The sequence below is a fragment of the Parasteatoda tepidariorum genome, chromosome 7 (genome assembly GCF_043381705.1).
Source record: "Parasteatoda tepidariorum isolate YZ-2023 chromosome 7, CAS_Ptep_4.0, whole genome shotgun sequence".
NCBI lineage: Eukaryota > Metazoa > Arthropoda > Arachnida > Araneae > Theridiidae > Parasteatoda > Parasteatoda tepidariorum.
In genome coordinates this window covers 17,010,358-17,031,541 of record NC_092210.1, presented here as the reverse complement: position 1 = coordinate 17,031,541, position 21,184 = coordinate 17,010,358, and the positions used below count along the sequence as shown (strand labels likewise).

At 29.0% G+C, this 21,184-nt stretch overlaps 1 protein-coding gene across 7 annotated transcripts in view; it reads left to right on the top strand.

The window, feature by feature from the left end:
* The window catches only part of LOC107449733 (transcription factor cwo), an 80,233-nt gene that overhangs the window by 52,503 nt on the left and 6,546 nt on the right, over window positions 1–21,184 (top strand). The window contains exon 1 of one of the 7 annotated variants that reach the window (XM_071183124.1): window positions 13,359–13,432. The exons of 5 other annotated variants lie outside the window; for them this stretch is intronic. In XM_071183124.1, the coding sequence (XP_071039225.1) occupies window positions 13,412–13,432 (21 nt within the window). In that variant the 5' untranslated portion in view covers window positions 13,359–13,411. Of the gene's footprint in view, window positions 1–13,358; window positions 13,433–14,820; window positions 15,076–21,184 lie in introns of those variants that run through there. One more of the 7 variants, XM_016065362.4, reaches the window with a different exon arrangement.

The window sequence follows — 21,184 nt, the reverse complement described above, 5'->3', positions numbered from 1 at the left end:
AGCATTCTCAACACAAAAAGTCGTCTTTTTTTTTTTTTTTTTTTTNTTTTTTTTTTTAAAAAATATGAATTAAATTAGGTTTAACAGGTTCATCTCATCACTTTTTCTTGATTACTCAACTTAAAAAATTAAATCAACTTCAATTAAAACTGATGTCATAATGTTCGCCCCTAAGGCATTTTTATTTCATGCCAAAAAGTATGCGGCCTGTATACGCGCTTATTCCATTTATTTAACTTTCAGTTATATCATTCATTTAAAATAGTGTAAAAAAACTGTAATTGAAACAACAAATTTAAAAAAAAAAAATTATTAGAATTTTTATCCACCGAAGAACTGTAAGAAAAACTGTAAAAGAATTATCCCTTAATTATGTCCTATATATTCTGATTTTGCGATACACGCGTTAAGTTAAGCTTACTTTTTACAATTATTGTCTCAACCTGACTATGTTAGGTTCGCTGACGAATTTAAATTTATGAAGATTATGCTGAATATTGGCTCCGCAAATTCTGTTACCAGGAGCACCACGTTATATTAACATACTAGTACTCGACTAATTAAAAAAAGGGAGTGAATTAGGCACCGGGGTTAAAAAAGAAATAAAAAAGACATTTGGCGACTTGACTGGCTTGCATAATCGACATATTTCCTGTTCTAGAAATAACGTTGTTCTACCAGCACGTGCTGAACTACATTTTGCCGTCACGTGGTGGTTTTCTAGAACAATACTGCTATAAATTAACTTTTGGCAAACTTATCGATAAGACTTTTTTTCTTTTTTCGAAATTCATGCGAAAAACAGCTTTTTTTTTTCTTTCCATCTTCTTATCAAGGTTGCCAACACTGGGTCTGGAGATTTCTGTGACAAGTTGGCGGTGGTTTCTCTAACAACCGGAACCCACATACTCTGCTCATTAAAATTGATTCCACGAACAATAAGATAAAAACTGAAATTTAATTAGTTTTTAAATTAAAAACAGTGATTTTGGTGTTGGAAAGAATCATAGAATTAGAGGGAATTAGCGATGAGAAACATATGTTTCAAAGGTAATGACATCTTCTCATCAAACTGTTTCTTAGTATTGTTTCGAGGTCGATCTGAAACAACATTATGCATAGAAACATCTTACCTACTTGGAAATTGCGAGATTTTTCACTGAAATAGCTCTTTTTAATAGTTTGAGAACGTGACTTATCACAACAACTAAATGAGAGCCGCGATGGCTCAGGGGATAGCTCGTTCGCCTTCCAATGAGGTGAACCGGGGTTCGATTCCGGCGATGGCTGGTTGATACGAATTCCGCATCCGGCTTGCACCGACCACAGTACTGACTTAAAAATATTCTCAGTGGTAGACGGATCATGAGCTAGAGTCCCCTTGCCGTCAGGCTAACCGTGGGAGGTTCTCGTGGTCTTCCTCTCCATGTAACGCAAATGCGGGTTAGTTCCATCAAAAAGTCCTTCACAAAGGTCAATTTCTCCCATTACTTGAGCCAGGAGCTCCCTTGTCTTCCGAATTGGGTTCAAAACATTAGTAGTCGTAAACCCAAAAATTGGGTCGGCTGTTCAACGACGGTTATAAACAACTAAATGAAACTTATCTTTTTAATTTCAGAACCCAAGTCCTAAAATTAAGAAAGTATTATTTAAACTCCATATTAAAGAAGCTCCAAATAGGAAGGAAATATACTAATTTAAAACAACTGCTACACAGATTGCAAAATTTGGAATTTAAGAAATAAAGCACAAAATTACATACCAAAATTTAAAAAAATTTGGAAAAAGATAAAAGCAAAAATAAGCTCTGGTTGAATTCCAACGAAGAAAAATATTGAAGTTTATTTAAATTCCAAAGTTTATAAATTAGATTGTTGAAATTCAATATATATTCAATATAACTTCAATTCAAGTTCAATATTTAAATATTTAAAAAATAAAATTAATCATAGCACAGGTTTTAAAACAAAATAAAAGTAGATTTGAAAAAAAGAGAAAATTATTTAATCTATAATATGAAAAAATTAGTTGGAAAAGGGCATAAATGAAAAAAAAAAAAAAAAAGATTTATTTAAGCTAGTAGACAAGTTTAATTATTAAAATAATATAAAAAAAATTAACGAGCTTGTGCTTAATATCCGTTTTTAATAGAAATAAAAAAGAGAACATACGAGTGTAAAATTCAATTTTATTTAACTTCTAAAACAAAAGATGTGAAAAATAAAAGATGATGCTGAAGAGGCTCACAAGAAGCAAAATTAACATTTATTAATAGCACTTTTGAAATTGTGGAAAAATAAGACGTAAAAAAAAAATATTCATTTCATCTTTCTTGTTAATTAAAGAATATTAATATTTTTGAATTATATATTTTTTTAATCTGATAGTAAATTCGTAAGTAAATGTTTAATGAAATTATATAAACGATGCGATGTAATCTTAGCGATTTTCTCCATTTTTCTTTGCGTCGTTTAAGCTTATAAGTACTGATTTGTTTGAGCTGATAGTCATTATAGACTTGTCCATGATTCAGAATCCCTGTTGCAGGATCGATTTCGGGGATAATGATTGTTGTTGTGCTATGCTTCAGTAACAATAGTCTTGTGAAAATTATTTGTTTATAAATTATTAATGATGTGTTTATAAAAATCCTTTTAGAAATATGATCAATAAACGGTTTAAAATTGTGGTACTTTTCGGTTAGACAGGAGCAAGCGAAAAGTCGCCCAAAATATGTGAATGTAAACTATTTTTTTGTATTTTTGTTTTATTTATATTTTTAAACACAAAATTAAATAAAATTAAAATAAAATAGTTTAGTTTCTTAGCACCCGGCCAACCAAAAAGTGCCAAAATTATTTTATTTGGAAAATTATTAGTATTCAGTTTTAAAACTATTAAATCAACTGTTTAAAACTGTTTCATTTGGAAAGTAACGGGTAAACTATTTTATTGGAGAAATGGACTGTTTTATTAGGAAAATCTTCAGTAAAACTGTCTCATTAGAAAAATAGACAAAAAACTGTGTTTTCATAACAATTTTGTTGAGAAAATGATCTGTAAACTTCAGTGTTTAAAACCTGTTTTGTTTGAAAAATGATCAGTAAACTGTGTTTAAAACTATTTTATTGGTAAAATGCTATTTGTTTCTATGCTTACCATGCAGTAATTAAATTAATTATCATTCATTAGAGCATAAGGAATTGCAGAAATTGCCTGCGGCACTGGGACTGAAGATAATTTGAAAAAACATCTATATATGAATTATAGACGTTTTCAACGTATGACCCACAAGCCACTGTTAACCCTGCGTGGACTATTTAGTGGCCAGCTTAATCTTTTCATTAAATTTAAAACAATAGTACAATAAAAATAAAGAAGAATATAAATAAAAATAATAAGATAAATTCAATAAGAAGAATTAGCTAAAGTATGGTGAGTTGTAGAAATACGCTTTAACCCTTTGCGGTCGTATTAAGTTTATACATGGGTGTCATGCTGGTCGGAATTAATTTACTTTAACTCAATTTTTTTATATTATTTCGAATTCTACTTAACTCCGAAGCTGTGGTGGCTGAGAGCAGACATACGACTGGAACGGTAAAAAAAATAGTTGGTGGCTGAGAGAAAACATGCAGCCGCTAAGGGTTAATGTCTTGTTTCACTAAAAGAATGAAGTTCAACAATTCTGTGCTATTTAACGAGTTAATAAGTTTATTCAATTAAAAATTATTTTAAGCTTATAAAAGGTTCTAACCTTTTTTTTAAAATTAAACGTTTAAACTTCTTTTTTTTATCGTAATCTCAGTTTTATATCTTGGTTAACATTTTTATCGTTAGATCACGTGTTTCATAGAAAAGCGTCATGCGTAATAAAAAAAATACATTGTTTCTGATTCATAAGAAATTCCATTATTCAAATGTCACCACACGAAAGAATAAAGACGGGAATTCCATTTGGTGTCGTAAATCTAGCTCTTAAAAGAGCAATTCCTACTAAATTACCCCAAAACTTGGAACAAAATAAAAGGCAGTAAATTACCAACAACGATTTGAATATTTGCCCTGCTCATCTGCAAACTTATCTAGTTTATACCAGTCTAATTTGTTCATCAGTGTCCATGAAATAAAGAAAGAAAAAAAAAATGTTGGTGGATAGTGCACGTGCTCCCCGTTGCAGATAAAAGGCAATCATAAAACAAGTACAATCATACCGGAGTCGAAGTTTGAAACGGCTCCAAATAAAGGAAGAAAACAAAAATCACAATAACAGTGCTTGTGAAAAGAAATGTGCTGTGAATTTGTTGCGCAATGGTTGTTGAGGGATAAGGTAAGAACACGTGCTCTTCAAACGTGACGTTTCGCCACTTTTTTTTTTTTTTTTTACTGCCGCCCTTCAACGCAAGCTGTTATCGCAGAAATTTAGATAAGTTCCTCGGCATTCTAACGGAATGAAGGACCGAAGTCAGGGCCCGGTATATAATTAAATGGGCCATAACACCAAATCGGCCATACGGGATTTTTAATTTCATATTCTTTTTGTTACTTAAATGCAATAATTAAAATGTTTTGAAATGCAGCGGAGACTGCAACAAGTGCCGTGAGGTGTTCTGTAATTACCGCCATTGATATCTATTTTAGATTAATGCTAATGAAAAATAAGGAAAAATTAAAAATGCTATCAAAATTTCGTGTATTACTACTGAAGAAGAAAGGTCAAAAGCATACCAGTTTGATTGCCTGAAAAAAACTTAGAGGTCTTTCTAATAATCGCTTTCTAATTTCTCTCTATGTCTTTCAGCAGTCAAACAGATTTTGATGTTTCCAGTCGCGTCTTTTCCTTAGTCGTTATTTGTTGGATTTTGATAGAATTTTCTCCTGTCTTAGTTTGTGACATATAATGTGTGCGTGTATATATGTTGCTTCATTTTGGACAAGACATTTATACTAAGTTTAGTCATTTTAGATACCCTTTTATTATAAATACTATGTACTATAAATTTAGTTCGAAAAATATTTAATTCTCAAAAATTTTATTCGTGTGAATTAAAATTTTTGCTTGTTACATAATTATGGTTGTTTTCTAAGAGATAATTAGCAATTTAATTTCATTTTTTCGTGAAAAATACTAATTTTTTTCATGACTTTTTCGTGCTTACGTAATTTGTTGTCATTATTTATTTTTCGCTGTTGTGCAATAGAATATTTTGAGAACATTAAAACAAAATGAACTTCAATAACTGCTTAAGTGCGTTTATAAATTACGAATTCGGTAAAAAGGAAGTAAATTTTTTGAGTGCTATTTTTTAAAAATTGTTGAATTGAGTTTTCACTATCTTAAAGGGAAATAGGTAATTCGGAAAAGATAAAGTTGGATTAAGAGGGAAGCGGTAAAGATAGACTTTGCTCCAAAACATGGTTCATGCACTCCTTATAAAATTTAAAAAATGGTCGCAAAAGTAAGAAAATAAAAATGTATTTTAATAAGTTTGTTTTTACCAATATGGCTTAATATTTCCAAATATAAATATATCTAGTTGATAAATTTTGAATATCGAATTTTTAACTTTAAAGTGAAAGCTAATAAAAAGAAATCTTTAACTTCTTTACTAGAATATTAATACCACTTTTTTTAAAATTTTCTAAGGGCTTTTCGAACCCTGGCTTTAAAATAGTCCTAAAATTCGAACATAATTTGTAGACAGCCCCGTTACGAAATCCAACTTTTAAAAGTACATAGAATAAAATGTATTTTAATATCTTTTGTTGCAAAAATTTAAGTTTTTTATAACGTTTTTTTTATAATAAAAAATTAAGTTTCTTTACTTTATTATAAATGTTAATCAATATCTGGAAATTGTATCCTTTTCAAACGGTGTTCCTTTTACTTCTATTTCTTTTCTTTTGACTAAGTCACGTGTTGTTTACTTCGATCATCGCCCACTGCAGTTTGTCTTGAAGCTTAAGTGCATGATGACGTAATTGTTAAGGAACCTTTAAAGATCATTGAGTAGTAGTTAGAGGGAGTTTGTGCAAGAATGTTCAGGATTTATCCCGGGGAAACTGGGAGGATTCTGGAACTCAGTGGCGAAGGTTGTAAACAAGTTGTTTTTCATAGTTTGAGACCTTGAATTATCTCTCTCTCTCTTTTTTCTTCTATTCTCTTTTTTTCCCCATTGCGTTTTGAACATATTAGTATTCTCAGTCGTAACATATTATTGTTACATAGCATCGATAAAGTATCCTCAGAAAATTATTGGGAACTTTTCGTTTAGGGGATTACGAGTAAATTCAACTATTTTTTTTCTTCATTTAATTTTATTTAGTATAATAACCGGCGTTCAACAGCCGACTAAATTAAGAGTTTCCGACTATCAATACTCAACTCCGTAACCTTGTAATTTGAACTGAACCCAGAAGACAGGTGAACTCTAGTATCAAGCTTTGGGACAAACTAGCCTTAGTGAGGGACTTTTTGATGGAACTAACCGGCTTTTGCGTGACATAACGAGGAAAACCTCTTAGGGTTAGTACAACGACTAGGGAATTCTAACCCATTCTACCACTGAGGATATTTTGCTTCAGCACTGTGTACAGAGCGAGCAAAATTCGTATGAATCAGCTATCAAACCTTGGTCACCTCATTGGGAGGCAAACGCTTTAATCCCCTGAACCATCACGGTTGAGCATTCATTTTAAATAAATAAAAATAAATAAAATAGTTGAATTAGCTCGTGCAAAGCTAATTAAAAAGTACCAATTGCTAATCCCTGCGTAACTAACTACCGATACTTTATACTGTAGTATCGATACTCAATTTCGATTTATGTTTCAGCTTATTGTTTGTTATCAATATTAGTACTATATTATTATAGATATCAATTTGTGCTTTAGCATATGAATCTCCTCTGTTGCCAGTTTCATTAATTATACAAGTAACTGCAGTTTGCAAAAGCAATGGTTCAAATAAAACATCTCCTAGAGAAGTTGGATTTAGATTATTATGTTCCAGATGATTATTATTTCCTACAGAAATAAAAAAAAGAAGTATAAAGTACTCTAATATCATTCTTAAAAAAATGAACTTGCAAATAAAAGTAGGAAATATTTATAACTAGTCTTCATTTTTAACTTTCCAATTCTGATAAAATTTGATGCACATTTATTGTTGCAAATTAAGTTCTGCTAAGTTTCGGACTCAAAAACTGAAACTGCTGCATTGAGGCTTCAATACATTTCGATCGATTCCAAACGAATTAACATTTTTGAAGCTGTTGCAGTTTAAACATAAAGCAGAAACTAGGATTTTGCTTATTTAGAGAGAGCTACGCATCTTATTTGACTGAATCAATTTAGATTTTTTTTTTTTTTTTTTACGTGTGGGGACAGGTTGTGTAGCTGTAATTAAAACAATATTTAATCTTCTTAATTATATATATAAATATCCGTGCATACCTCCAAAAAAAAAAAGCGACAACAACAAAACATGCGTGGCAGTTCTATGACTATAGAACTTTAACTTTTCTTTTTTACTTTTCTTTTAACTTTAACTTAACTTTTTGAGATAGGAATTAAACAAGAATATTAATTAATTGTGTAATATGCTAATATCCCCCTGATTGAGTTTAGGGTTTGGTTTTTGGGATATCGAATTTACCCGAATCAGAAGATCAGTAATCTGATTCTAGGATTTAATTAGGATTTTTACAAAAATAAGTAATATTTTTTTTAATCAACCGTTTTCGATTATGTATATAAAAGAAGGATTTAAAGGAAGAAAAAAAAACGTTTTTGAAGTTCTTAAAACTGAATTATTAGTTTTTAAAATGTTAAGAAGTACAAATTCATCTTTTTAAATAAAAGAAGGCCAAAACATTTTAAGCCCAAGGCCTAAAGGCAAACATAAAACACTTTCTAAGATAGTTTGTGTACTGGGATTTTATTGGCCGCCAGTCGTGTTATCAACTTATGAAAGATTGTTTTCAAAATGTACTTGTTGATTAGAAATGTCAATTTTAAACTTAGATTATTTTTAGCCGAGCCAAAGGGTACTTTTTTTCCATTGCGTATGGGAAAAAAAAAGTTGCCGAAGACAAAGAAATTTTGTTAGGAACATAAATTCACGGACAGTTTTCGCAACCTCGTTCTTGGCAACTTTAAGAGTTGCTCGTGATCTTTTGCTATGTCTAAACAAAATGATGAGTCTGAAAATAACGAATGTGATTCTAGAAAACTCCAACAGGTATTTTGGCTTTTAGACAAAAACAAGACGTAATTACTCGCTTGTTTTTTTATTATCTATTTTTTCCATGTTATTCACTAAAGAGTTATTTATAAATCTCTTTAGTCAGTCCTTTTTTTTCAGTTAGAGGTCTGCAAATAAAAAATTTTTTGCAGTGATTCAGAGTTACTATAGGAGAGATTGTCTTAAACCTATTTTAACTTCGCATTTTTTTTTATGTAGATACGAGATACTGTCCCCTGCTCGATCTGCTCACCATCCCCCGTTATTGTTTCTCATGCATTATTGTTTCTTTAACCCTTAATAGTCGATATTTTCCACAAAAAAAGAACATTTTAACGAAAAATAAAATTATTATTGTAGTTTTAAGTAAGAGCATTTTTTTTTTCAATTTTTAAATCATAGCGGAATGAACGATTAGCTAGATGATTTGTACTTGAATTTTTTTTTCTTCATGGAAAACAAGTTTTATGACTTGATAAGAAATAATTTTACTCGTGAAAAAGACTTAAAATCGTTCAAATAAAGAATGGTTTTTATCGCGTGTATAAAAATTTTTTTTATTTCTAAAAATTTAAATTTTTAATGTTAAAATTTATAGTATCTGATAACGTACAATGCCCCCCCCCTCTCTCTCCTCTAAAATGTGACATCAAATCAAGCACAAGCTTGTAAAAAAAAGAACTCAGAAGTGAGATAAAAAAAAAATTCTACGACAATGGATAAATGGTTGATGTTCAACGCAAAAAGTTAAAAAAGAAATCGCGAAAAAAAAAAGACTTCAAATTTCAATAATTTCCGAAAAAAATAAGAACTCGAAGGAAGAAAAAAAATAACTCTTGTTAAGCTCACAAACATAAATGGCTATTTCAGCATGTCAAATTTCAATTCCCAAGTTTTTTTAATTTCAGCAGGCAATAAGTAGGCTCGCATCGTATTTTTTAACGCAAGCTTAACAATTGATAATTCTTGAACTAATTTTATCGAATTATTCCATCATACTCCTTGTACAATTTTCGACATACCTTCGTAATTTCAAATTTGCTCTCTCCTGAGCCATCACGACTCAGAATTTGGTATTTGTCAGAACGATCGAGCGGTCATCATTTCCTAATCTATGAAGAGAAACTGAAGACAACAGTGGACGTAAGTTAGATGCAAGCTGACTAAAATCAATCTTTCTTCTTCTTCTGGTCGTTACAGCCCACATCGTGCCAAGACAGTCCCAACAAGCTTTTTTCAATCGGCGTATTAGATTCCAAATAATCTTTCATAGAGCGCAATAATACTCAGAAATTACCCTTCCTTTTAAATAAAAAGAGTCTTTGTAAAGGCCTAAGAGACTTAGTTTTTTTTTTTTTTATTATCAGAAACTTTATTGTATTCTAAAAAGCACGTCCTATGTGATACTAGGCATATAGATTTTAAAATTTATTTCCCCCCCCCCACCTGATCTAAGAAAAAAGAATTTTCTGTGAATATCTCTGCATGATATTTCCATTAAGTGTGACCACCAGTTAACCTTGACTTTAATATTATTCTAACATTCAAGCTGCATCATTAATTAAATAGCAAACGTTCGTGATACACGTGTTTGCGGTGACCTTTAAAACGGACTGTCCGCCGAACCGTTATCAGCGAGACCCCATCTTTGAAAAAGAAAGCAACTGTTAAAAAAATATATAGAAAAATAAAATAATCAAAATAAAAAAGAATGTAATAAAAAAAAAAAGAGAGACATCTTAAAAACGTGAACCGCAGTTCTGTGAAAAATCAAATGCCTTTAGCTATATACTGTTTCATAATTACCTGGCTATCCTTTCACTTAAAGTATTTTCTACGCTGCCGACTTACCTTCAGCATCCGATCGAAAATCTTTTGATTGGCTCCTTTTTGTTTGGAATATCCGTTTCAATTAGCCAAATGATGGAACACTATATTTGTAACATGATTTAACTAGTCCACTGCCGAGGAAAAAATTCAACGTGAATGGATGGATGAGGTGTAAGACGATGATTTGTTAAACCTGAGAATGGGTAATTGATTAAACGTTTTAAGTTCAGGATTAGAAGAATAATTTACTGTTCTTTATTTGAATTCAATCTTTATAAAATATTTCTATATATTAAGAAAAAAAAATATGATTGCTTTTTAGAAAGAAAAAAAAAAGGGATGGATTATATTTTGCAACGAGACTAGTTTTTTTTATTAGAAATTATTTTTGTAAAGATATTTTATTTCATACCCAGCATTCAACAGTCGACTGAATTCTGGTATGACGACAATAAATGTTAAACTCCGTATTTTGAACCCAAACCAGAAGACAAGGGAACTCCCGGAACAGTAAATTCATCGTTGAAATTTCTCTAATTAAGAAAATCAATTATTGATAAATTTTTGAATACGAATGAAAATATATTTTTTTTTTTGATATTATATATTAGTTCAAATATAATTCCAATAATCGAACAGATTTTTTTAATAACTATTAAACTGTTTTTTTTTAACGCAATTAAAAATACTAAAATATATTTTTACTTGTAATTAAAGAATCAGAAAAAAAATTATATATATAAATATATAAAAGGGACACAGGTGTCTAAACTGCGCCAAGGGATTTCGAATATCGCCTACTGTTAATCGCCATTTAGGGTGAAATAATTACGAACATGCGCGACCTAGGCCACGTATTTGGCGACCTTCAAACAAAGGAATATGAGCAAAAATTATGAAAAAGGCGCGGCGGCTATTTACGTATTCTTGCTTCATCCTAACCAACTGTTGTTTACCTCTTAAAATTTTACTCCATATTATGTAAACAATTAGAAGGTTGCAAAGCAGTAGATTGGGCAATAAATGTTGTACTGAGATTTCAATAGTTATAAAAATATTTCTTTTCTAATGCTTTTTTCGGTTAGAAATTTCTTAATTCAAAAACACTTCTGCTTGAATATTCTTTAATTTTTATTTCACATTTCATTTTATGAGTACACATTGTAAATAATAGAGAATTACCTTCTAATATTTTATACTATTAATTTTTAAAATGTAAAATATGTCTAGCTTATATTTGTTTGGATAAGTTAGGTTTTATTAGGTTTCAAAATGTTATATAATTTGTGAAATTATAAATCGCACGCAAGTATCAGTTTTATCTGTTTTGATATTGTTACTCTTTATACCCTTGATGTTGTTGCGAAACTTTTCAATTATTAATTTTTTGCTATTTAAAATGGCATTAAAATTTTCCCAGTAATTTTTTTAACAGTATCTAAATGTATAAACGGAGGTCAACAAATGCCGGTTGCGACGACGCCTAAAAGTTTTAATCTGACAAACATATGAGTAAAATTTAACCCGTTTCTTTTTATTGTAATTGAATATTATTGGATGGGGGAAAAAAGGATTTTTCTAAACGTAACTGAAAATTAGAAAAATCAGTGAATATTATGCAGGTACACTATAAAAAAATACTGGCACTCAGGGTACCAGTACTTTTTACCATAAAAAACATTTTTACCGGAACATGCTACGGGACGAAAAAAAATCTGATATACCGTATAGTTTTTACAGATAATAGCCGTAAAATTCCTGAATCACTGTAATTAAATAAACATTACTGTAAAAAATACGATATAATACTTTACGGAAAAATTGATTTTTTGGATGTGATAAAGAGGAATAAAAAGAAAGGAGCTGTTTTAATCAGAGAAATTATTCGGAGGAAGGGATGGGGAGGCACAAAAAAAAAAGTAATGAAAGTCAAATGGCACTACCTCCGTTGCCAGCCACGTGCTTTGGCGCTTTCAAGGTCTCCGCCACCCTTCCTGGAAACTCGCCAAATCTTGGCGATTTTCGTCATGTGGTTGCACGTGAACACGTGAGGCCTCGTTACACCCATCACGTGCACCTCCTGTATAATAATGTCTTCAGTTAAAATATTCCCCTTTCATTTTGATACCCTCCATGAATTGTCTGAAGCTATTTTTTTTGCCAGATAAAACAATTTTTTATTACCGTTAGGCTTTTCTTTAATCAACGCTTAATATTTTATTTTATTTTATTTTTCTCAGATACTAGCGCTTATAAATGATATACATAAGACACAACATACACACATATATAGATGTTCTTTTATGAAAATTATAATAAGTTATTACTAATTTAAAAGTAAAGTTTAAATAATAAGTTAAAAGTAAGAAAATACTTACTTTTAACTTATTGGAAACAAGCTCTTAGGTTATAAAAATGATCTTAGCTTTTTTTTCTCTTATTATCCTTACTAAAAAATTGAGAGTGTAAAAACAAGTGTGAGCACCATTGTAAAATTTTATATGGTTCAAGAACGTTATTTTTAATAGGCGTCCATTTTCAAGTCTCGAAAACGAGCGTCTGTTTTCGTGCTCTTGAAACTTGTCGACTGTTATTTCCTCATTATTATATTTTTGAAGTGAATGAAGTTTTTAATCAAATAATGCTCTTACTCTTTAATTTTTAAGTTGTTACTTTATTCTTGCCGAAGTTTATGTTATTAAAAACATGTAAATTAACAGAAACTATATCTCAGTAATATAGTAAAATAAAATGGCAAAATTTTAAATAAATCGGATGGAATATGAACTAGTCTAGGAAACGGTAACCGTTTGTTCTTTGTTTGTTTTTTTAAAAAAAAAGAAAGAAAAAAAGAACGAATAATTCTTTTTTTTTTTAAGCTACTTCGTCATTCTGTAGAAATTGGTGTGTCAAAGCATCTAAAATTATTCGAATTCAATTACATATGCTTTTTTTAAAATTATTTTGCGGTCTTAAAATTTACATTAAAAACAACAAGCCTTTTTTATTTTTTTTACATAAAATCACAGTGATGTTCCACCTTTAAGACATTCCTAACCTCGGTGGTAGAATAAATGTTTACGTAAGACTTTGATGCCCTTCACATTTTCTAATTAAATATTGCGCTCGAGCAATGCGTGCCAAGGTCAATTAATTTGGCGACTAGTAGTCACATGATGTGTTAACGAAGAATTTTAAATTAGGCTTAGTGAAACTATCGCTATTTGATTTATTTATTTATTTATTTTTTTTTTTTTAAATATTGATTCGAGATATCCAGATGGATTAAGGCAGCTGGGTTTAGAAGACGAGCAATGGAAAATGACATGACCTCGTATGTCATTTGTATTACGTCAGGTCCGATGTAAATTTGTTTTTATTTTCTACACTTTGTTTTTAAACATAGACGGAGCTTAATTTTTGTGATTATTACTTAATCAAAGTATTAATTATTAATTAAATGTACGATTAGTTTGCCGAGCGCATAATGAAATATGATGGCTATTAGTCTTAGTGATGATGGAAATTAACTGATGAATTAGGTACTTAGTTCGTATCTGGCTGTATGAGGTGTTTATATTTAATAACGCTATTTTTTAATTTATTAATTTTTTTAAAGAAAATGTATTAATTGTAGAAAATAAAGAGCTCCAACTCGTTTTTGTTATTTATTTTTATCTAAGTGAAATTTTTTACGCTTTTACTAGTGAAACTTTTATTTTTTACTATTTTTTGAAGCAAAAAAAGTTTTTTTTTAAATTTTTTGATTTATTTTATTTGTTATTTTATTTATTTTTATTTTATATATTTTTATTTAATTTGTTTTTTTTCTTTCTGATTTATTGCATAAATTTATTTTTTAATCATTAATTATTTTATTTATTTTTTATTTTATTCATCATTTGATTTAATTTTTATTTCAATTCCTTGTATTAATTAATTAATTTATTTATTTTTTATTTTATTCATCATTTTATTTGATTTTTATTTCAATTCATTGTATTAATTAATTATTTTGTTGATTGATTATTTTAGTCATCAATATTTTTATTTATTTATTTTTCGAATATTTCTTAACTACAAAACAATGTTGACGTCGTTGATTTTGTTCTTACCGAAATCAACCATAAAAAATTTATAATTTTTTGTTTTTAATTTCTGAAATTTTTTTTATAAATTTTAATTTTTTAGAAAAAGTTAAAATAATAATTTTGTACAATTACTAATTCGGCATTCTTTTGATTCCCCCCTTCTTTTTTTATTCACTCACTATATTCAACCCTTGGTAACAGTTTCCATAACAGCCTCTACCTTATGTATTTATAATTAAAAATAAACTATTTACAATCAAAAAAGGGTATTTACGAGAAGATGTTAAAGAATAACAGTTAGTGACCCGGAATTTAACTAAAATTTTAAATTTATTTATTTATTTAATTATTTATTTCCGTCTATTAATCCAGGACTAGTTTTAAAAAAAAATTTGGCCCAAAACTGGTAATTTTAAAAAAGCTTTAATTAATTATGTTCCAAATATTTTCCATCTATTTCGTAAATTACATTTAACTTTCATTTTCTATCAGAGAAAGTATGTCCTTGATCAGTTAATTTGAAAGTGATTAAAGTAATAAAAAAAAACAGCAATGGTGTTCAGCCATTCAAATTGTTCAGGTGCACGTGTCTTGAAATGTGGTGGGGGGAAAAATAATAAAACTCTAGGTATAGTTTAGCCTTTGAAAGCGAGTGAAATCGGACGAACTTTCCAGATGATAAACATATCGGCGCGTTTCTCCGTCTGTCTGTAACTTTGGCGAGCTGATTTTGGCGATGTTGACATTTGGAAGTAAGGCGCATGAATGCGAAGTGCATCGGAACTAAGCGGAGAGTTTAGTGCTTGTGTCCGTTGTTCTTACTGTAATTTGTGCGGATTGTTCCTGCCGATTGTTTTTCTCAATTTATCTTTCGTTTGGATGAATTGATTCTTTGGACTATAAGTACAAGTGAGTTTCCTTTGCATTTAAATATGAATTTTTTTGATTAATTCTTTTAAAAAAGATCAAAAACCATATTTTTTTTTTTTAATTTTTTCTTTCATCGAAATAATTGCTAGCGATGCCCATATTTATTTTATAATAATTATTTAAGTTTTTTTTCCCTATTGTTTTTCAGTTTCATTTTTTTTTGGGGGGGGGGTTTATCGAAATTGAATTATTGTATATGTTAGTGTCATTTTATTTTGCTTTTAATGAATTTGCATTGACGGATGACATGTATTTTCTGCCCCATAATCATTATTATCTATAAACTGCTTTGAATTTTTTAATTGAATTGGATTCATCTGCTTTTTGGATGATTTTTTTTTAATCGAAATATTGTATTGTAATTTTTTTATTAAATGTATTGCTAGAAATATTTATATATTTTTTTTAAATTTACCGCAAAGTATCTCTTTTATAAAGGATATTTATCATGGTTATTTGTATACGCTTTAAAGTTTTTTAAAAGAGAAAAAAATAAATATTATCTTCAAATTCAATTAAGATGGTTTCAACGAACTTGGATTTAAAAAGGCATTTACATATATTTGGTTTTCACTCGAAAACGAGCATTTGTAAGTCCCAAACCATGTAATTGTATTAATACAGAACTGGTATAATTTTAGTTGGTATATTATTATCTATTTAATGCGATTACATTATAACTCGATAAATAAACAGCATTTTTATGTTAACCTTTAATTTTGAATAAGAATTAATATTGAAAAATTAATAATAACAAAAAATAATATCAAGACGAGATGATAAATATTAATTATAAAAATTGGTATGACTTTTATTAATTTCATAATGATGACTACCAAAGATACAACATTTTCCGTGTACCACAAAAATCATATGCGATGAGCTTAACACCGACGATAAGCTTTTCACCGATTTTCATTGATTGCTGTAACACCATCAAGATTTTTCATCCAACTATTTTTATATATATTTTTTTAATTGATTAATAACAATTTAAAATACTTAATAATTAATGACTGAATCTTAAATTATTAATATTTAATTAATTCGGTAATTTATAATTTAATAAAATTTTTTTTTTTTTTTTTTAGTTTTGACAGTTTTATGCTTTTTTCTTTCGTCGATTATTTCTTAATTATTAAGTAATGAGCACTAAATTTAATAAACGATGTATGGTCACAATGGGATACCTGCAAGTGACGTAGTGTGGGTACTTTTCGATTCTGATTTGTGTTTGAAACGTGGCATTTGTTTACGTTAGCAACTGTTCTTTCCATTCCATTACTAGTAAGCCAAGCCCGTCAAGTACCAATGCTCCTAAGTCACGCATACTGTATTCTTTTCTTTCACAAAGATTTCAATTCTTTCATAATTAACTTATTTCTGTATTTAACTTAGCTCTGTATTTAATTAATTAACTTTGTTCTGTATTTAATTAACTTATGGTTAATTAACATTCTAACTTACGTAGAGAAACTTAGCTCTATTTTAATCCGCCATTTTGCTGATTACGATTAGCTGGTGCTGACGTCATAGGTCACATGTGTGGGTAGGGGAGGTCTTCTTGAAGTGCAAGTACCCAATTTAATAATTAATTGCTGATTATTTAATCATTAATTAATATTTCATTAATAATTAAGTAATTCGCAAATTTTATAATTTAATAAATTTTTTTTAGTTTGATGCTTTTTTATTTCATCGATTATTTTTGAATTGTTAAGTAATGAGCATTATATTTAATAAACGTCATATGGTCACAATTATCCATATTCTGGGAATTTGCGAAAGTGTCTACTCAATTAGAAATTTAACTATCCCAACTGGGATATTAAGTACATCTAGGTAAGTTTGCACTAAACTAAGTGCATGTTCTAACCAGATAAAAGTTCAAACCGCGAGTCTAGATAAGTTATTTAGTTGCCTTACATCGCAGATTTGATAAATGAGTTATTGCATCAATATGCGAACAGATTGCCATAGAAACCGTGATGAAATAAAAGAAAGCTCATAATAAAAAACGTAATAAGCACGTGAGTAAACAGATCACGTGATTTCGAGAGTGAAATTCTAAACCTGCTAAATGATAGTGTGAAATTATAATCAGCTTTTAAAATCCATGAAAATTAATATTCTTTTAAAGTTGTTTATAACCCTGAATAATAACCCTGAGATTAAACTTGATTCAATAATTGTGGTTAACGTGATTAAACTTTACAATATTCTGATATATCTTGCATATGTGTAACATAGTCGTCTTCATTTCTGCATATATAAATAAAACTTTTCATTTTTTTCCTGTACTTTTTCTCAAATATGTTTTTTTGTGAAATAATACAAAAAATACTTTTTTTAATTTCTAATATATATATATATATATATATTAATCGAAGCAATTTTTGTATTATTTTTTTTAAATAAATTTAGAGGGATATTGCCTTATCATGATCTTCCACGTCAACCACAATCGCCACGGGGACAAATAGATTTTAAACTTGCAATTTTTTTTTTTTTAAAAACGCATATAGTGGTTAATCACTACATTGCTCATACTCTCTTTTCCCGCGGTCGGTAAAAATGTACAATTCCGTTAGTACATAATTTGAATTGTTCAATTTTCTTTAATTTTGCAATAAATACTCTATTATAATGAATAAAATTTACGAAAAAAATTTTTGTCTTCTGTTTTTTATTAGAAGTATAATTCATTAACTACTAATCAAACACTAAAATACAATAGTATGCTTAAAACTAACAATAAGATATTTTTTTTATATTTCTTTTAAAATCAAACATCTTATATACAAGGTATTCAGTAACGACCTCCTTTCATATGTATTTTAAGGATTTTTGTCACAAGAAAAAGTAGAAAGCTATCAAAATTTATTGAATCATCAGACATTCAAATTTATAGGACGAGAAACACTGAAACCCGTTTTACTGCCGAAGGAAACGATAAAAGATTTAAAAGACAATAACTTGAAACACCACCAATTTGCATCGAGCAATCAAACTGTTTTTGACGTTTTTCAATCCGTCTTTCTCACTCTTCGACTCTTACTAAAATTTTAATTAGCACCTTCTAATATGTATGATAGAGTATGAGCTCGGACTCGCTTTTGTAGGTCCGAGCCCTTATAATTTAAATCCAATCCCGAGATACATAGGATTACTTAGAACCCGAGATATACGTCGGTTAAAGCCCAAATTTTGTGGTCTTTGTTTAAACAATGGATTTAGTACATTAAGAACTTTTCTTAAACTAAGACTTGTGAAAGAAAAAGCGAAGAGAAAAACTGAACGAACTAAAACTACAAGATAACAAAAATTAAAAAAGAAAATCAAAATTATAAGTTAATTAAAAGTCATTTGACAATTAATGCTAGCCTCATAAAGCAAATGCACTGAACAGAAATAGCAATAATATTATAGAAGTAACTTTTAAATTTTTTATACTCGATAACTGAAACAAACTTTTTTTTTTAAGGTTGTAAAAAAGTTTATGAAAATTTTATCATGAATCTGAGCCCGCCCCCAACACGAAACGAGCCTGCGTCTGGCTCTGGCTGAGCCTGTCTCATCCCTAATATATGACTTCACCTGTACTTGTACTTTTTTGACTTCATTTTTGTCAAGGATTTTAAAAATGCTTATTACAAATTATCATCATAGTTGACCAGACAGCCCAATGTGAGCCAATGCCTTCCTCTGAAGATTTCTCCATGACGTCTTCCGATTTATCTTTGATCTCCAATTCTTTTCATTAATAACGAGAAAAATTATTACGAAATTCATTTATTACGAATCACATGATAATTTTTGTTCGTATAATAAAATATAAAATCAACAAGTAATTTCAAGTTTTTATAACTAAGTGATATATGTGTTTTTCATTAATATAGTAGAACACTAAGACGATACCCTCACGATATCTTATACTTCTCAAAAGCTAAAATGGTAATAAATCCTTTGAAAATTATTTTTAAATAAAATTTTGTAAAATATAGGAAAGTGATTTTGTTTTTTCTAGTTAACCTAGTTTTTCTTATTTTTTGTCACAATTTTGGCATCTAATTTTCGCCTTTTTTTTCTCGAGCTATTTGCAGTCTATTTTCATTGTTGTTACATTTGTTTTTCTTCATATATCACAGAAGCTCGCGTTTTAGTCTCGATGTTCGCCTACATATTCGCCTCAATACCTAGAAAACTGTCTTGGAATTTAAGCTTTCGACAAAATATGAGGAAATGCTTTTTTCCTGGAAACGGAGTTTAGTTATCGATTTTTAACTAACACATTGTTTGGGTTTTGGTGAATACGGTTTTCAGCTGAGTTAGAAATAACGATTTTAAAGGAGAATATCAAATAAATAAGAAGTATAATGTCTACATTTATCAATGTAAGTGAGAAATAATGATTTTATAAAATACTATTAAATAAATAAGAAGTAGAATGTCTACATTTATCAATGTTTGTGAGAAATAATAAATAAATAAATAAAAATGTAAGCTAAGAAGTAGAATCTTGTTCACCGGTCTAGGTGAGAACAAATGATCTAAAACAAAAAATATTAATTATCAATTTACTTGATATTTACTAATGTCGATGTTTGTTAATAATATTTATTAAAAATGATTATTGAAAATTGTTTATAAGTTAAGGCAGATTACCTCTAGATTATATACATACTCGAATTCCTTTATCACTTTAGCCATGTTTTAGCTCTGTAATAGTATAAATCTGCAGTTCCTACTGTGGTAAAAAAATTATAATAAAACAGAATGTTTACATAAGATATGTATTTTACGTGATCCTTTGTTTGTCTTATTGTATTATTCTTGCGAGACTTTTTTATTATTTTTTTCTTCAAGGTTTTTAGCATTGTTTTGGTTGAAATTATCGAGAATAATAAGGATCTGTCTCTGATGTCCAATTTGCGGTAATCTGCCTTTTAAAATGCGAACCTGGATTTTAGCGAAATCTTTTTATTTTTAAAGTTAACGTGTCTTTAAATTCGCCGTAAAATAGTCATAAAGTCTTGTTACAATTATCGAATAACCTGAGTCATTTTTTATAAAAATAAAAAATTATGATAAGTGGAAAAAATGGTCCTAATTTTTATTAACAAAAAACCAAACTTCAAAGAATGCCTGAGAATAATGTCTTAGTTAAATCAATTTCAAAGAGTTTGAATGCTATCCCTCCTGCCTTCCTCAGTAATAATGTTTTAAATTTAGATAGCGTTTTTGTCTCTCCCTCGTTTGAGTATTAATTTCGGACACATGTGCGAAGAATACGACTTCAACCACACACTTGTCACAGCCCGTTTTACAAGTGAGGACCATAATACTACATTCATTCATCATCATATTCGTACAATGTCACTCAAACAACTAAACTCTTGTAAAAAAAGTTGATTTATTCAAATATTGTCCCACTGCTCTAAAAATCATTGTAATTGAGTTTATATATCATTTTACCGATTTTTGTAAGAATTTGAATTAGTTTTCAAGTTTTTCAATTGCCAACTACTTCAAAATCATTTTTGTGGAAATCGTATGAAGATCATGCAATCTTGTATTAGAAGATTGAGAAATACATAAAAAAGAAGTACCATGTCGGAAAACTTTTTAAAATAAATTAAACTTGTCGCTTGATTCAAAAGGATCATGCCTTAAATAACAATTTAGATTGCCCCTATTGAATGTATTTTCACATTTTAGAACATGGTTTTGGATGTAAAAATCGTCTTATTATCTTCTAACTTCCTTGAAAATCGACTTTTTCTTGAAGAACATCAGTTTTAGTTAAATGTCATAAATATTGCTATATTCTCTTATTCTTGACCTTGAGTGAATATGGCGTCCTACTTTTAGGGAGGCTTTTAATTTTTAGCTTTGGAAAATGTCTATGTTTTATGAAATCGTCTGCAATTTTTGAAACGAAATATTTTAATTTTTTTTCTTTCTTTTCTGTGGTTTACAAACGTACCGAACAACGAGTCGTCGTTTTAGTCGTCTGCGATTTTTTTTTAAAGGAACTATTAAATTTTTTTCTTCCTTTTTTTTCTGAATTTCACAAACCTGTGGAATA